At 42.3% G+C, this 17,158-nt stretch overlaps 1 protein-coding gene across 7 annotated transcripts in view; it reads right to left on the bottom strand.

Moving 5' to 3' along the window:
• Nucleotides 1-3,863: 3,863 nt before the first annotated feature.
• The window catches only part of HIPK2 (homeodomain interacting protein kinase 2), a 165,965-nt gene continuing 152,670 nt past the window's right edge, over nucleotides 3,864-17,158 (bottom strand). For 6 of the 7 annotated variants that reach the window (XM_083574188.1, XM_083574192.1, XM_083574191.1 and 3 more), the window contains exon 15: nucleotides 3,864-16,372. In XM_083574188.1, coding sequence (XP_083430314.1) covers nucleotides 15,908-16,372 — 465 coding nt within the window. In that variant the 3' untranslated portion in view covers nucleotides 3,864-15,907. Of the gene's footprint in view, nucleotides 17,148-17,158 lie in introns of all 7 variants that reach the window. The other variant, XM_083574193.1, reaches the window with a different exon arrangement.

Raw genomic sequence — 17,158 nt, 5'->3', positions numbered from 1 at the left:
TGCTCAGTTGTTGTGCAGAAGCAGGGAGAGGGGATCATGGCACCTCAATCCTCAAAACACTGTGCTAGCCATCAGTGAGCTACTGGGGCCACTTCTGGGAAACTCTGGTTAGTTTAAACCAGGAGTGGGAAACTTGTGGGCCACAAGACGTTGCTGAATTACAAGCCCTATAATCCCTGTTGGCCTTCTTGAGAGATGCAGGCCAGTTAGTGTGGCCTGTGGTCAGGGATTATGGGAGTTGTAGTCCAACAATATTTGAAAGGCCACACGTTTCCCTCGCTTGATTTAAACCATGGTTTGTTCTAACGGGCCAGGATCAAATGGTAGTTTATGATCCTAGCATATCAATAAACTCAAATTTACAACAACCTAATCCACGAAGGGGACGACAGAGGACAAGATGGTTGGACAGTGTTCTCGAAGCTACAAACATGAGTCCGACCAAACTGCAGGAGATAGTGGAAGATAGGAGTGCCTGGCGTGCTCTGGTCCATGGGGTCACAAAGAGTCGGACACGACTGAACGACTAAACAACAACAATCCACACAGCAGATTATTCATGGTCCAGCTTTCCTCCTCTTCACTCGCAAACAGCTTTTAAAGCGTTCATAATTGTGTTCCTATCTTTTTCGTGTTTCAAAAAAACCCTCACCAGATTTCATTTATATTCCACATTTATACAACATTCCACATGAGGAGATGGAAGGGCGAAATTTGCATCCCATTATTGCCACAGCAGAAGACGTTACGATGAACAGGAGTGTGCATGAGTTTAAAAATAGATTGAAGCTTTAGTATGGTCTACCCAACGCTTAAGGAAACAGATGATTAGCATCCTCTGCTGGATGGTGGAGGACAGTGCAGAATACTGAAGTGGGAATGTGCTTAACAAAGGGACATTGTGGTGTAAAATGTCAGAAACGCCAGTACTCCCATACCAACAAAATATGAACCTGGTGAATTTCTGCTTGTCACACAATGGTTAGATGTGATCCAGCACAATTCAGTTTCAAGATACAGGTTTTGCTGCCTTAAACTGAATTTAGCTTCACTTACTTAAGGCTTCCGCACAAATGTCACAGAATTTAAAGGCATTTTAGACGTTTCGGCATTACAAGTACAAAGATAAATGTGCAGAACACAAATTACGGCAAGAAAACTCACCTTAGAAATATATTGCAATTGAACTTTTAATAATCCAATTTGCATTTAAGGAAAAAAAATAACAAAAGCCCAGGCCACGTGGAACGTGTTCAGTAGTAGAGCCTGCGTTTTGCATGCAGCAGCTCCCAGGCTCAAGGCCTTGTAGCTCCAGGCAGGGCTGGGAGAGAGCCCTGCCTTAAACCCTGAAGAGCTGCTGCCAGACCGTGTGGACACTACTGGGCTAGATGAACCAATGCGCCTGACTCTGTATAAGCAGCTTCCTGTGTTGCTTTCTGTTGCAGAGCTTCAACATGCTAGTGATTGGTGAGGAATGGATGAGGGAGCCGGGTATGTTTCGCCTGGGCAAAAGAGGAGACCGAGAGGAGATAGGATAGCCATCTTCAAATACCCCAAGGGTTGTCACACGGAAGATGGAGCAAGCATGTGTTTTCCTGCTCCAGAGGCTAGGACCCAAACCAATGGATTCAACTTCCAAAAAAGGGGATTCCAACTAAACATCAGGAAGTACTTTCTGATGGCAACAGCTGTTTTGACAGTAGAATGGACTCCCTCAGAAGGTGCTGGACCCTCCTTTTCCGGAGGTTTTAAAGCTATCTGTCATGGATGCTTTAGCTGAGATTCCTGCATTGCAGCGGGTTGGATTAGATGACCCTCAGGGTCCCCTTCCAACTTGACAATTCTGTGATTCTTTGATTACACTCTTCCTGGAAACTGGGATCATATTTGCGGTCGGGGGGGGGGGCAGGGAGAAGAGCACCAGGTGTTTCTTCCATGAGCCCCCAGGTCTGCTGCCATTCTCTTTATAAAGGCGGAAGACAGAGATTTGGGAAGCTGCCTTATATCCTCAGACACACAGGGAAAGAATGCCACACCAAAAGAGAGATAAGCTGGGGGCGAGGGGACTTGGGGGGGGGCAGGGGGCAGGGAGAGGAAAAATAATGATAAAATATTGAAAAACCAAAGGTTTTAAGATTCAAAATGCCCACCATGTTTTGGTGCAATGCCATATTCAGGAGGACTAAAAGAGAGCTGTTCGACAGTGGAATTTGCTGCCAAGGAGTGTGGTGGAGTCTCCTTCTTTGGAGGTCTTTAAGCAGAGGCTTGACAACCATATGTCAGGAGTGCTTGATGGTGTTTCCTGCTTGGCAGGGGGTTGGACTCGATGGCCCTTGTGGTCTCTTCCAACTCTATGATTCTATGATTCTATGAGATAAACGATACTTTCAAGATATTCACTATTAAAAGAAAAATACTCATTATACTGACCGATCTTAATAAACATGCAACATTACGAACAGTCAAGTTTCTTTGCTTCCCCTGCAGAGGAGTCAGGATTGTAAAGGGCATATGACATTCTATTCCCCCCCACCCCGGCCAAAGGAATATTGATTGTTGCCTGCTGCCTAATTGTTAATGTTCTTAATGAATTGGTTATAATGGCTGGCCACTTTATTGCAATGGAACAGCTGACATTAAGAGGACAAGACAGATTCTAGTCTATGTGGTTCCTGCTAGCCTGGTAAAGGAGTCACCACACGTTCACCGGCTGATTATGTAGTACAGACATGGGAAACCTGCAGCCCCACAGATGAGGGATTTTAGTTTAGAGAAAAGGTGACTAAGGGGGAGACATGGTAAGGGTTGTGTAAAACTATTCATGGCCTCTAGGAAGCAAGCAGAGAGAGAGAGCAGAGAAAAATGGAAGCTGAATGTTGGAAGATTCGGTCGGGACAGACAGAAGAATATACTTCATACAGTACAGTAGCGAAGCTGTGAAATTCACTTGATATGATGCAGCGATGGCCAACGACTTGGGCAGCTATAAAACAGCCATGGACCACTTCATGCAGAGTAAGCCTCTCAATGGCTACTAGCTAGGATGGCTATGTTCTGCCTCCACTGTCAAGAGTCAGTACGTATCTGAATCCTGTTTTTTGGAAACCACAAGTTGTGAGTGTGCTCTTGCGCTCAGGTTACCCTCACAGGCTTCCCGTGGTCATCTGGCTGGGCTTTGTGAGAAGAAGATGCTGGGCTTGATAGGCTTTTGGTTTGATCTTATCTTCCCCAGGTAATATAGGCTACCACTTTACTGCCAGGGTCAAGCAAATGGAAGGTCAGTGAAAGGACTTTTTGTGTGTTTCAATTGGTTTTCCAATTGAGAGATGGGAAAAGCCTGAGCCTTATCACCCATGATCCGAGTTCAGAAGAGACAGCCTCCACCCACATATCCCTAATATTACTTGTATTAATTGTTGGTGCTTTGGGAGAGGGGATAGAGTAAACTAAATATTAAAATTGAGAATCCCAGTGGATAAAGACAGACAGAATACATAAAAATCATTTATCATTCCTAACCAATCAATCATAACTGACTAGGACACCGAACAAATTAGGAAATGAGAAAACAAGGTATCACATATCAATTGCAACTTCTCTACGATCTCCAACATTTTCTGCTTCTCAGAAAAGGCAACCATCCTATCGGGCAGGACAGATATTAAAAATGGTACCTAACACAGGCCCAAGCTTCATCACATGCTGTTTCCAAGACTTTTAGAGGAAACTAAAAGCAAGCCTAAGGCTGCAATCCTGTTCTCACTTACCTGGCTGTTAGTCCCATTAAACTCAATAAAACTTACTCAGATGCGTATAGGATAGCGATCACACCCATGCCAGTTAAAAGACTAGCAGACGATGCAGTGACTTAAAACAGTTTAATGTAATTCCAAGACAAAGTGTGATTACATTTCTACACATATACAATATGCATATGTGAGTTTACAAATTCTGATTAATAACTCGTTTCACCTCAGAGACCGAAAAAATGATCAAAAAGAAACTGTGAATAACAAGCTATAACATAGTTCACCACAACGGGGGGCCCTTTCTCACCCTACAGTTAGTAATATTACAATTAAAATAACTATATTCTTCTATAATGCTTTTTTTCTGTTAAAATCATCTCATAAATTTACAATGCTATTATTAGTTTTCAAGTCTAATATAAATTCACTCCATTTTTCTACAACGAAAATGATTATTAATTAGAAGCACACAACGTCATGATGAGAAACACAAGCATTTTTTTTCTTTTTTTTAGTAGCAAGAACTTGATTGGTTAAGAATTAGTTTTCTTGTAAAACATTCTAAAGCCAAGTAAAATATCCATTCTTATAACATACCTATAATATGAGACTAAGGAATAGGTTACATATAGTTCTACAACACGTCAGTTTCTTTTCTGGGGTTTTTTCCCCCCAAAGACATTACCAGAAGAAAACAAAACAGAAAAATAACAAAAGTGGGAGGGAAGAAAGGAAACAAAGGGGACAATTCACAGAAAAGAAAAAGAAAAGAAAAGAAACAATACACAAGAAAATACGGTTGCACACAATAATTTTCACAAAGTTTTAACATGGATTAACACTCAATACAGAACCGTACAGTGAAAGAATACAACCAACCAGGGCTTTCATGGGTTTTTTGAACTGAGATGATACTGTATCTAGAAAAAAAGCAAAAGCCTTACAGATATAAATCAGGTGGAAGGGTGGGGAGGTGTCTTTCTGCGTTGGAATATATTTCAATAATTTTGCCCCCCCCTTAAAATTTTTTTTTTTCATGTAGTATGTGTTTTTCATTCAATTCAAAGTATACTGGGTTTACGGGAAATTAAGAGGCATAAAACATCCCTTCAACTATGGGTTAAAAGAGTCCATATATTCACAAATACCTTCCCCAATTTTTATTTTAACTACCACAAAAAGACTCTAACGGCCAATATATCCCCTTTCTTCCTCCCCTTTCTAATAAAGCTATTATTTCCCCCTCTTTTGAAAGAAAAAAAAATACTGATTTTGGTATAGAATTTTCAGATTATACATTCCAATTCTGTCTGTGTAAAAATTTGGCACTGGGAAATGCCTAACTTTATCTTTTTAACTTCGCTGGTAAAGCACAAGGGATGAGGAGGTGTTTTCTGCACCTCAGAGAGCCGTGCTGTGGAATAGCCGAGGGAAATACCACCTCAGAAAGGAAAAAAAATCCCAACATGTATAGAGGAAAAGAGAGAAGCGCTGCTTGCTACCACCCCAAAGTGAAAGCAGGGAAGGCTGCATTTCCCTTTCTGAGGAGACGGCTATGTTAAAAACTCCTTTGTGCTTTACAGACTCCAAGCCCAGGGTTTGGAAAGACAATCTATAGCCCTTTCAGTGGGGTTATGGTGATATTTCCACGACTAGCGTTGATATAAAAGGGGAAATGAGTGGTCGCTAAGGGCGGTAAAAGAGTTATTTGTTGTTAACCGTGCCCAAGGGCTAGGGAATCCCAAACTCTTCCAGTTTTCTTGAGGCCTAAAATCCTAACAGGCTTCCCATTAGGCTTTCAAAATGGCGGCACAGCCACATGCCAAGTTCACTTTGGTAACGTGAGCTATACTGTGGAAACCATGGCTTTAAATTGGCTGAAGGGGCCGGGGGGCTCCCCCTGAATCTAGTGGGAGCAGAGATTTTAACAAGGACCTAAAAACAATCTGTTCCTCGCCTTTTCCTTGCAACTCCTTAATCTGCCAGTGCTGAACAAATGTTAGGAACTTTGCTGAGATTGTCAGCTCCACAATGAAGCCCAGCTGTTTGGATAAAGTCATTTTTGTGCCAGTTCCTGTAGATTTATTGTCTAAAAACACCTCTTTGCCCAGCAGAACATTTCCATTCATTGGTTACTCGGACAGTAAGAGAAAGAAACCCTCACACGTCAAACAAACATAAGTACGATGAGAAAAACAAATGCAAAAGACCGTTGGCGTCCAAACACATAATTCGCGACAACTGGTAATATGAAAACAGAACAGCATCCGATAAACTGTCATTGGCTAATAGGCAAATTAAATTTACAAGGTACTGGTCAAGTTCTTCATATTTAGCTTAGGGGGTTCCAAGTGACAAATGAGATAGACTGCATGATTACAGAATTATACAGCACTGCCTGTCATTGTTTCTCAAAACAATCCAAGGATTTGTTTTCTCAGTACTTGAGGACTTAATCACAGGTTTCCCAGCTGTGAGACATGTGCATGGGTTGCTGGTAGCTAGTCCTGCATTATAAGATTTCCATGGATACAGCTGCCAATTGATCAACCCTGGGGGCGTTGGGAGAGGCATACCAAGTGCAGGGCTTCCAAAAATTTTCAGGGACAGGTAAATGCCTAATGCACCTGTGATCCACGATTGCCATTTTTACAAGGTAATTCTAAGCAGACAGTTCTGCTTCCATGATTATAAAGCTGGCAAGCCCGCAGCATTACCCATCTGTGTGTTCAAGAGCTCCAAGCCACTCGCTATACAATACGCCGCTTGCTTTGAATACTTGGTTCTCACAATGGTTATGTCTGTTCAGGTTAAGATTTCAGCGGTTTTAATCCCACGCTTTACTCAGAAGCAAGTCACAATGTGTTTGTTGGTAAGTGTGTTTAGGATGGGAACCTAAAGGAAAGAGCTAGCTGGGAATTATTGTGCTTCCTGATTTGTCCCCAAGAGCTTCAATTATTATTTTCTTCCTTCTTAATTAAAAAATAAATAGGTCATTTGTTGGGCTTTACTTGTTAATATGTACGGAGTGATTTGCTCCTCTTAACTTTGGAATTATCTGGTCTGACCTTCTACCTACTATGTTATATCTCAGAACAGAATGTACACATTAAAGACACAGTTCTACTTAAAAAAGAGAAAGAGAGCGCAAAAAATTAAAATGTTAAAGGGACAGCAGTGTTGAGATTCTGAAGGTATAATTAAAACAGAACATTTAGTTAGAAAGTACCAGTTTCAATGTAAACTATAAAACATCGTAACTATAAAATGCAACCAGAAAATGTTTAGTAGCCACAGTCGGTTGTTCAGTTCATACTGGTTTAAAATGTGATTCATTACATATCTTCGAGAAGGTTGAAGCACTTTACAGTAGCAATGAACATATATAATTACATGTGCATTTCAATATCACAATTAATTAAAATACATAAAAGAGTAATTTAATCCTTGGTTTCATTGTTTTATTTTTAAAGAATCACTCAAAGCAACAATGACCAGGGTGGGCATTTTAATATATATATATATCTAATCCCAAATTCAAGCTGGCTACATGTTTGTTTGTTTTTATTTTTAAAGGCTAAAACCAAGATGAATGCCCACGTTTGAGGTAATTATTGCCATTAGGTCACAGTTTTTTTTTGTAAGAGAAATATTTTAATCCTTCTTTATTTATAAAACAAAGTGTTGATCAAAATTCTGGAATCCTTGTCGAACCAACTGGGATCCAGAATCCTGATCAGGTGGGTTTGCTTCCAATGGAGTCAGTGAGCTCTAGAAAGTTAGAAACATCTAGAACACAGAGTCTACTCTAGAACCATAGCAAAGAAGCAAAAAGGAAAAATACAAAAAGTAGTGTTAAAAAAAAATAATAAAGATGGATGGCAAATGCATATATTTTCTAATAGAAATTCCAGACCAAAGTATTTCAAATTTCCTCAAAATGTACTGGCTTTTTAAAAAGTTCTGTTATTATTAGCTCTACCCCAGCACCTTTAGTTCTTAGCTTTGTCCTGAAAGTGAGACATTTCATTTGCTTTCAGCAGTGTTGCCCCACCTCTTTCATGACGGACGGACGGAAGGAAGGAAGGAAGGAAGGAAGGAAGGAAGGAAGGAGAGGCCTATGGGTACCATTCACACAGAGATATTTGTGTGAACTGGCATGGAACTTCCCCTACAGCTGAAGAGTTAGACTAGAGATGCCACAATTTCTATCAGTGCAGTAAAAACATCACATTTGGGGGGGGGATGCTTTTAGTATTGCCTTTCTTAGTTTAACTACATTAAGCAAAAGATTAATATACACCTTTTCTTTTCTTAATATGCACACAAAAGTCTGGAATAGCAGCACTGCTAAAACTGGAAGGACAATACTAACCCGTACATAAGAAACGAGAGTTTCACTCTTATTTGCTATATTCAGAAAAAACAAGCTATCGGAGGCTCCTGACAACTTCTGCCCACTCAAAATGACACACTTGCTACATATATGTTTCCTTCTTTTTTCCGTTTTGTTTGTTTACATTCAGTGGTATTATTATTCTTCCGCTGGCCCAGCTTGGCAAATCCTGCAAAATACACAGCCACCTAACGCCCTGCAAATACATAAATATCCCTGTGTGGTTATTCCCCCACACCACCGAGTAAGAACAGGGGAAAGTATCTGCAGAAGCAAGCTAAATTCTTCAGCCGACTGATACGAATCCAACCCTTACGACGACAATGATTTAAAGAAAAGCTACAACACGACCCAGCCACCGAGTGTGGTGGTAGAACAGAGCAGCATACCCAGAAGGGCCATTTCCCAATGATCTCTCACCGTGGCCCGGTACTAGAGCAGCAGAAATCAGCTTTGCCTGACGGGAAATATTGCATAAGTGACCTGGAACTCAACAACGCATTATATAATGTCACTATAGTACAGAGTTGGATGCGGGGTACCTTGCTCTATCTGATTGACACTTCTGGGTCAAGAAAGTCTTAGCTTATGCACCAGGTGTTTTATACAGTAAGGTAAGACAACAGTAAGACGATGAGAACTGGAAGTGTGGCTCAAGAGTGCCTAGTCCTCCCTTTCTCCTGCTGCAGGCGCGAAGACCAATAGTGTGTAGGAACCGAACAAAAACCAGACACAGGAAGGGGCAGAGAATGCCACCTGCCCCACGACAGCATTTATGAACCTGGTGCCTTCGTGGTGACCCACAGCTCCTATCAGCCCCCAAATAGGGGGCATCTCTAGAGATGGATTATCTTTACCAGCACTGGCACAAAACTTCACCTAGTCACAGTAAGGTTTGCACAGCAGCAGCAAATAGGACCAAATTCTCCCAAGCAAACTTCTTCAAACGCAATATGTTAAATAAAAATGTTAAAAGTGTGACAAACGTGGAAGAACAGAAAGAAAAAATGGTACTCCGTAGGGTGTCTTGTCCAAAAAGTCACAACATGTGCCTGGAGAACTTTGAATGGGCGGAGACATACTCTAAGGTACATATTTATTAATTTTTTTCTTTGGTTAAAGAAAGGCATGGGTTTAAATTTTCCTTCAAGTTTGGTAAACCATAATTTATTTCAAGCCAAATTTTGAGGTATAGTCCCTTAAGAATATAGAAAACAATGGATGGGAGACAGAAGCATTCCTTCATTGGCCTGTGAGCTAGTATGAAGGGGAGGGTGAGAAGATGAAACTATTAGTCATCATGTTAAGTACAGGGCCAAATTCACTGAAACTGGAAGAAGTTCAAAACAATGGTGTTTAGGTTGCAGTCCTATACCCACTTACTTGGGAATAAGTCCTATTGAACTTAAATGAATTTACTGCTTTTGAGTAGACATGTATAGGATTGTGCTGTCAGCTGATAAAAGATTTAGGAGAGAAATTACCCAGGTCTCCAATGGCATTGCTTCCATTCATTAAGCAAGCAGTTCCTTCATTGCATACTGTCATTTGGAACAGTACAAACTGTTAAGAATTGCAAAATAAAAATAATCTGTGCCTCCTTCCTACGCGAGGAAACTGCTATGTGTAAAGGCTTATTATATCACTGTGTTAACATGAAAATGTACACTTTTAGAGGGCAGCAACCTACTCCATTTTACAGGCTGCTTCCTTCCAAAGTTCACACTACATTAAACCATTTCTTCTCTGAGGCGCTGCAATTTTACTATGCACTCCTATATACCCCTACACGGAAGAAAGCCCCATGGAGTTCAATGGGACCTTCTTCCACAGAAGTGTATCTAGTATTTCAGCCATGATTTCACCTAGATGCTAGTACTGTTACACCATTGTTATTAAACAGTCACTTCCTTTCATGGGTTTTAACCAGACGTCTTCATGGATCCACAAAAAGCCTCCAAAGGACATGCCCCAAACAGCAATATTTCCTTCTCACTCCCTTCTTTCCAGTTGACTCCAGCAAACTAAAAATAAAATGAAAATAAAAACACCACCATCTTACTATGATATTTTGTGTGTGTGTGTGTGTGTGTGTGTGTGTGTGTGTGTTTTAAAAAAAGGTTCAGAAAAGCATCTCTGCCTGTAGAAGAAACTCACAGTTCTCCTTTAGTACTGCAAATGTCAATTTCATCTCTGGATGCTTGATTTAGCTACTTCCTCATTCACTCTGGCCTCTGAACTAATCTACCCTCTGACCAGGCTGAGATTTACAGTCAGTCCTTTTTCCAACCTAGCTTGAGAAAAACACACATCTGCACAGTCTATGAATTTGTCGCCGCTACATCCGGAGCCCTTCAGTCTCCTGTTGTATAAAATCAGAACCATTTTATACTGAAAAAGGGAGCTGCATGCACAAATATCAAAAACAAAGCAAAATACACAACTAAAACATTTCAGTCTATGTAATTAAAACCAATCCTTTCTTGCCACAAACCAGTCAATCACTTGTTTTCCTGATAAACCAATGGAGATGAATTAATCAAGTATGATGTAATGGTGCTCTTGAAGAAGATGCTCTGCAAAAAAAACCCCATGTTGTAGAAGAGAATTAACATTCTCAGTTGAGTGTTAAAAAAGAGAATAGGATGGAGGTTCTTAAAAATATAAATACCATCTTTGTGTACAACTAGCAAAACTTTAAAACATCACAAGTATCAATAAGAATTAATTATGAACAGAAAGCATTAGGTCCTTAGGGAAGGAGGATATGCAAACTATTTTTGCCACACAATCAAGCTTTTAATCTTGAGCAATGATCAAGGACAGAACAGACAACCATACCTTAGACTCAGTTTCTGAGTTTTTCAGTTTTCAACACTCAACAGCTCCAGTCACCGAACCATGCACTTTCTTTAACTGGCACCGAAACTGCAGAACCTCCTCACTGAATTTCTTAAAGTGGAAAACTTAACTACAAATACTCACACCTTCAGTTGATTACAGGACTGTAAAGCATTCTCTGAGTGGTGCAGCCAGAACAGGATTTTGGGGCAGAAGTCTAGGATCCCACTCACAGAATGAGCAGGAAGGCCCCCAAATGCAGCAAGCCGTATCACATTACGATCATACATTGGAAGTCGAACGGAATCTGTTCCGGAAGTCCGTTTGACTTCCAAAATGTTCAGAAACCAAAGCGTGGCTTCTGATTGGCTGCAGGAAGCTCCTACAGCCAATCGGAAGCCGCGCCGGACGTTCGGCTTCCTAAAATCGTTCAAAAACCACAACACTCACTTCCGGGTTTCGACTGTTCAGGAGCCGATTTGTTTGGGAGCCAAGGCGTTTGAGATCCAAGGTATGACTGTATAAAATAAGCGACCTTAACACAGGCTACCATCTCAAGACGAGGCCCCACAAGATGAGCCAGCGTGTCTCATCACTTGAGGCAAAACAGGAACCGCTTGCGCTGCAGCTGTGCTACCTGGCCTGCCTCTGGCAGAAGTAGTGGGCAGGCAAAGTGCCCACAGGGATGCCGCCTCAGGGGATTTTGCTGCCTGAGGCAGCTGCTTCACTCCACCTCATTGGTGGGTCGGGCTTGAGACCATTAAATCCAGAGTCTTAACATCCCCACCACTTTCAACCTGGTAATAAAGCCTTGCTTATTAAGTTCTTTGATATCAGAGCAAAGCATCAGACATCAATTCCGATAATGCAAGGTCAGTCTACATGATTCCAGTATCCTTCTTAAATCCAGTTCTGAAGCTAGAATTAGATGTTTGGCTTGTGCCTAAAATAACACACTTCTGAAATAACATAAAGGTATCAGAAACTGCAATGGTATGCCATTGTTTAGCAGTCACAATATGGCACCATTCAGACCTAATAGGAGGAAATGATTTCCTGCTATGTGAGTGAGGTGCAGCAAGCCTTGGAGTTGCACACACACTCTCCTTCCCTTCTCCTCTTTCATGCACCAGAAAAGGAGATTTAGATGCACATGTTTCAGATTTTAACCTACCCACAGTTCCTTGCTGTGTTCAAACTCAGGGAACTGAAGCTTGTTTAAACTACAGTTAGCAAGAACAGGCCAAAATCAAACCATGGTTTTAGATCCTGGCTTGTTCTCACTAACCAGAGTTTCAACAAACCACAGCTTCCAGAGTTCAGACATGATAGAGAATTGTAGTTAGCTTAAAACAGGAATGCTTCTGAGCAACTCCTTGATTGTGTGGAAAAAACAGTGAGAAGGGGGAAACTTGAGAGCCCAGCACTTGCCATAGCTCATTCACTTAGCAGGAAACCATGGTTTCCTGTTACAACTGAACTGGGTCTATAATCCTGCTTCTTCCTTCATGTGATCTAGACTAGTTTATCAACCAGTTTCCCTGTTCCTCCCTTTCCCTGCGAATCTTACATGTGTAACAAGCATTCTGATGCCACTGACACAGGGGGGGAAAACCCTACTTAAATAACAACAAATCCCCTATTAAGAGATTAATAATAATAATAATAATAATAATAATAATAATAATAATAATACAAAGATGCAGGAATGCATGTGCAAGAGTAAAACAAGAGTAAAACATAATTATAACACATTAAAATTAATAACAATCATACAACATAACAAAATTATTCCTCTCAATGACACAAGCAGCATGAAGCTTCCACTCTAGATGTGATAGGCTAGGGAAGGAATGAAACGTGTTACACTGAGAAATTGGGGAGAATTATTTAATGGGATAGGAACTGGAAAGAGTTTTCTCCAGAATGTGAAAACGTAAGGTGCATGAACCAATGAAAGATCAGACTAGGATTTACATTATTATGTTTAGGGGGAGAAGGAAGAAAACACGAAAACCAAATGATGCTTGGTTTTAAAAGAGAAAAAAGAGGGTTAATTTGAGGGTTTTGCCGTAGGAAAACAACTGTGTCCAACCAAGTATTCATGGTGAGAGCTCTTCCTCACTCCCTCCAGGCAAAACACGAGTGCCTGCTTCAAGATATTACAGCTGTGCTTGTCTTTCTTGCCAACTTACCTCTTGAGAAACCTTTTCGCCTTTACCACTTCTGGGATCCCTCCCTCTTCTCTCAGCTAACTGACCTGCCATATCCCAACATCTTACCATATTGCCTAAACACTCCTTTGTCTGAAGTCACAAATACAGCTGTCGCGGTACTGAGCGGCTATGCAGGCAGACAGGCCTCAGACCACCAATACAAGTACATCTCCACAAGGAACAAACGACAACGACAACAACAATAAACTAAGCACTGACACAGCAGAAGCACCCACTTGCATTGGTGTAGCGTTTTACGGTTTCCCTCTAACCTTCAAAACTCTGCTTCATGGTACGAAAGCTTCTCTTTGGAAATCTGTTTTGTTTGTTTGTTTTAAAAAAGAGCGTTCAGATTATTCGGAGCTGAGGATACGGAGCCCAGATAGCAAACCTGAACAGTGATTAAAACAAAATATCCGCTATACGAATGAGATGGGGGGGGAATGAAGAAAGCACCATGTGAGCCACGAAGCGGTTCATCACTGTGTCTCCAAGTCAGGCTTAGCGCCAGCATTTCATAAGCGAAGGACCTTCAGAACACACTGCCTAGAAGTGATCAACCCCCTACGGCCGGGCATTGGGCTCACGCCTCCTGCTAAAGTTGCGTAACCCAGTTCAAAGTAGCGCCATTGGCTTTGCCCAGCTGCCCAAGTGCCCGTGCAAGCACTTCTCCAGAAAAAAAGCAACTTCTGGAGCAAACCTGAGTCTGATGCTCTAGAAACAAGTCCTTCCAATTCTCTTATTTCTTTTCCCCCCACTGAAAGCATTCAAGTGAAAATATATATACAGTCTGTCCCAGCTAATCACCTCCCCCCACCTCCCCAGTCCAGACATAGGAATTTAACATGAGGTACTACGTGTTTCTGATCCAAAGCAAGCCTGCCCTCACTCACCCACCCTCTTCTTCTTCTGTTTATGTTTTAGTAAGAATACTAAGCTGCAAAGAATTGGCCGGGTGGCAGAACTAAGCATCCTGACAGAAAGCTAAATCTGAAACTCCACCAACAAAACAGAACTACGTACTTGGAAAGCTGCTTTCGGGCCTAAGAGCCAGTCTGGGTCCTTTCAAATTCCCATTTCCACCTCGCTCCAGTCAAATTCCACACCACCCCTCTCCCTCGACCTTTGCAACTTACCCAATAAAGATGAAAATAATAATAAGAAGAATCATCAAAAAAGTCTAGAAGAAGGAAAGCAACAATAAAGAACAGTCAAAAGAAGAAAAAAGAATTGAGATTAATTTCCAACCAGCCTCAGTCAGTTTCTAGGCGTACCAGTGGAAGTAAACCCTTAAAACTGCAACTGTAGTTTGGTAAGGCACTACAAGGGAATGATGTAAAACTAAGACTGTGACAGTTTGCAATGGCTGTGCTGAGGACCACACCACAAGAGAAGGCAGCATCAGTGCGCCCATGCGCACATTCACACATACAGACACACACACTCTCTCACACTCACACACACATATATACCTGGACAATCACATTTGTTACATGCCTATGTTATATCACTTTTTTGTGCAATCACATTGAGGAATAGTCTATTGGTATCATTGGAATTTAACACAAAGTAGAAAAAAGGGTGTTATGTGTCATATAGTGCTACATTCTACCAAGGTCAAGCTAGAACTACTCCTACACTAACAGCCCAATCCTAAACATTTGGGTTTGTGTTATCTGCTCACAATACGGGACGGCAATGTCACGGCAACGTTAGCGTGGCACCATGCTATGTGGCGCTGTGATGGGTTAGCTACCAAGCACAGTCCCAAGGTATGCATTTATCTGCTGGAGCAGGGAACGTTAGGATTGGACTGCAAACGGTGAAGGTTTACCCAAAAGGAAAGAAAGAAAGAAAGAAAATATTCCAAAGTAAAGAAGATGAGAGTCTATTGTACATTATTAAATACGCGTTTCTTTTAAGAACAACAATTCTCAGGGATTTATCCAGGGTGCTTAGAGTAAGAACAAATATCTCTGTTGCCCCTGATTTCACCCAATAGTGTTTTCTGCTTAGCATATGTGTGTGTGTGTGTGTGTGTGTGTGTGTGTGTGTGTTTCTCTAACCTGCCCCTGCTGTCAAGCCTGAGAATGAGGGAGCTGGAACAGTCCAAGTACCTCTCATCCTATGCTCGCCCCCTCCCAACAGAAAACACATCACACTTTTCATTGTTCCTTTATTTTGGGTTACAGCAACCAGTGCAAACGACAAAAGCGATAACCCTTTTGAAATTCTGGATAAATCCCTAATTTGTATGCTTCTTGGTTTTAATTTTAAAAATATATATACCCAAACACCTATGAAACCTTGTATTAGGAGGTTTTGAACAGCAAATTCCTAAACGTAGTCAGATGAAAATAATCTGTAAAAGTTCTACTGGGGAAGTTATCCAAAAACGGGACCAGACAACGATGGCCCCTTCCACTTCTCCCACTACGTAGTTTGGTGCAGAATGTTTTATTTGTTTTTGTTTTTTGTTTTATCTTTTTTCTGTTCTTTTTCCTTTTTTAAATAAAAAGCGCAGGACTGGCATCGACTCGACTCTTCTTCCGCCTCCTCAAAGTCTCCTCTGTTCAAGTTCCGTTTGAGCCTCCCATTGCATTGTTTGCTCGCCTGCGGTGTCCTTCAGAACAAAAGCAGCCACATTTCCCTCTCAGTGTGTGCCACCGCCGTTTCCCCATTTGCCGCCCTCTCATTCCAGCGTTTTAGATGTAAGGGTACTGGTTGACCTTGGTTGGGCTCAAGGGGTATCCAGTGTAGACAGAGGCTGGAGATGCACTGATATAGGTCTGGTGGGCAAACTGAGCCTGATACTGGCTTGGGTGGATGGTGGGCGATGGAAGGACGCGAGGGCCCATGCTGACGGGAACCTGGTGGACGATGCTGGCTGGGTATGTGGTGTGCTGGACAGCGTGGCGAGCCGACCCCTGGGAAGCCACCAAGTGGGCCACCGTCCCCGTAGAGCCCAGAGCCGCCGGCGCAGTGTATGTGTAGAGATGAGGCTGCGTGGGGAGGTGAGCAGCTGCAGCCGCGGCCAGGTGGGGGTGGACCGTACCGTGGCTGGGGCTGTTGTGTGGGAAGGAATAGGGTGCCTGAGCAATTGTCGGAGTGATGTAGGCTTGCTGCCGCCGGTGACTCCCTGTGCGATCCGTCGTGATGTGCTGCTGGGCCTGTTCAGAGAGGAGCGCCAACAAAACGAGGGTGAAGTTTGAATCGCCACAGTTCTCAAGCACAACAGCATGCTCTCGGGAGTCTTAAATCTCAACCTATTTTCTATCCCTTTCCATCATGCACAGTTTCTGGATTTCTGGCTTCTCTGACTGTTGCAGTCTCTCTCCTCTGCCTGGCAAACTGCATTTCCTGCAATGCTGCAACCATCCACTGGTCCCATTCCTGCAAGGAATATCTGAAATACCTGTATGAGTGCTCAGTTCCTAGCTGGGATGCACAAGGACCCTGAAATTGTCTAAAGAGAGGCCCCAGCATTCAAGATGGCAAGATGCTCTTCTTGGGAGGTGGATTGGCCACTGTCACTCTTGTCATTCTACCGGTGCCCCATCCCAACCCCCTTGCCAGCATCTGGTAAGATTTATGGGCCTCACCAATGGTTGCAGGAGCCTGAACTTGCCACTCACTTTCATGAACATCCTTTGAAAAGATATATTAGCTCTGTTCCCAACCTTACTTCCTAACTCTTGGGTAATCCAAAAAGCGGCAGCTTCAGGCTGAAGAACAAGAGAGGGGGAGAAGGAACACAAGGCTTTCCCACCTCGTCTGCTGAGAAACTCTCAAGTAGCAGCAGCAATTCTGTCGAGCTACCTGAACTGTTTCCCTCCCACCCAGTTGTTGTAATAGTCGCTTTAATTACTAGTGGCTGGTTTCTTTCTTCCTCCACCCTCAGCACCCTTTTTTTCCTTGCTTGCCATGCCTTTTCAGAACGTAAGCCTGAGAGCAAG

The sequence above is a fragment of the Podarcis filfolensis genome (genome assembly GCF_964270895.1).
Source record: "Podarcis filfolensis genome assembly, chromosome: 10".
Taxonomy (NCBI): domain Eukaryota; kingdom Metazoa; phylum Chordata; class Lepidosauria; order Squamata; family Lacertidae; genus Podarcis; species Podarcis filfolensis.
This window is presented reverse-complemented; position numbering and strand designations above follow the sequence as displayed.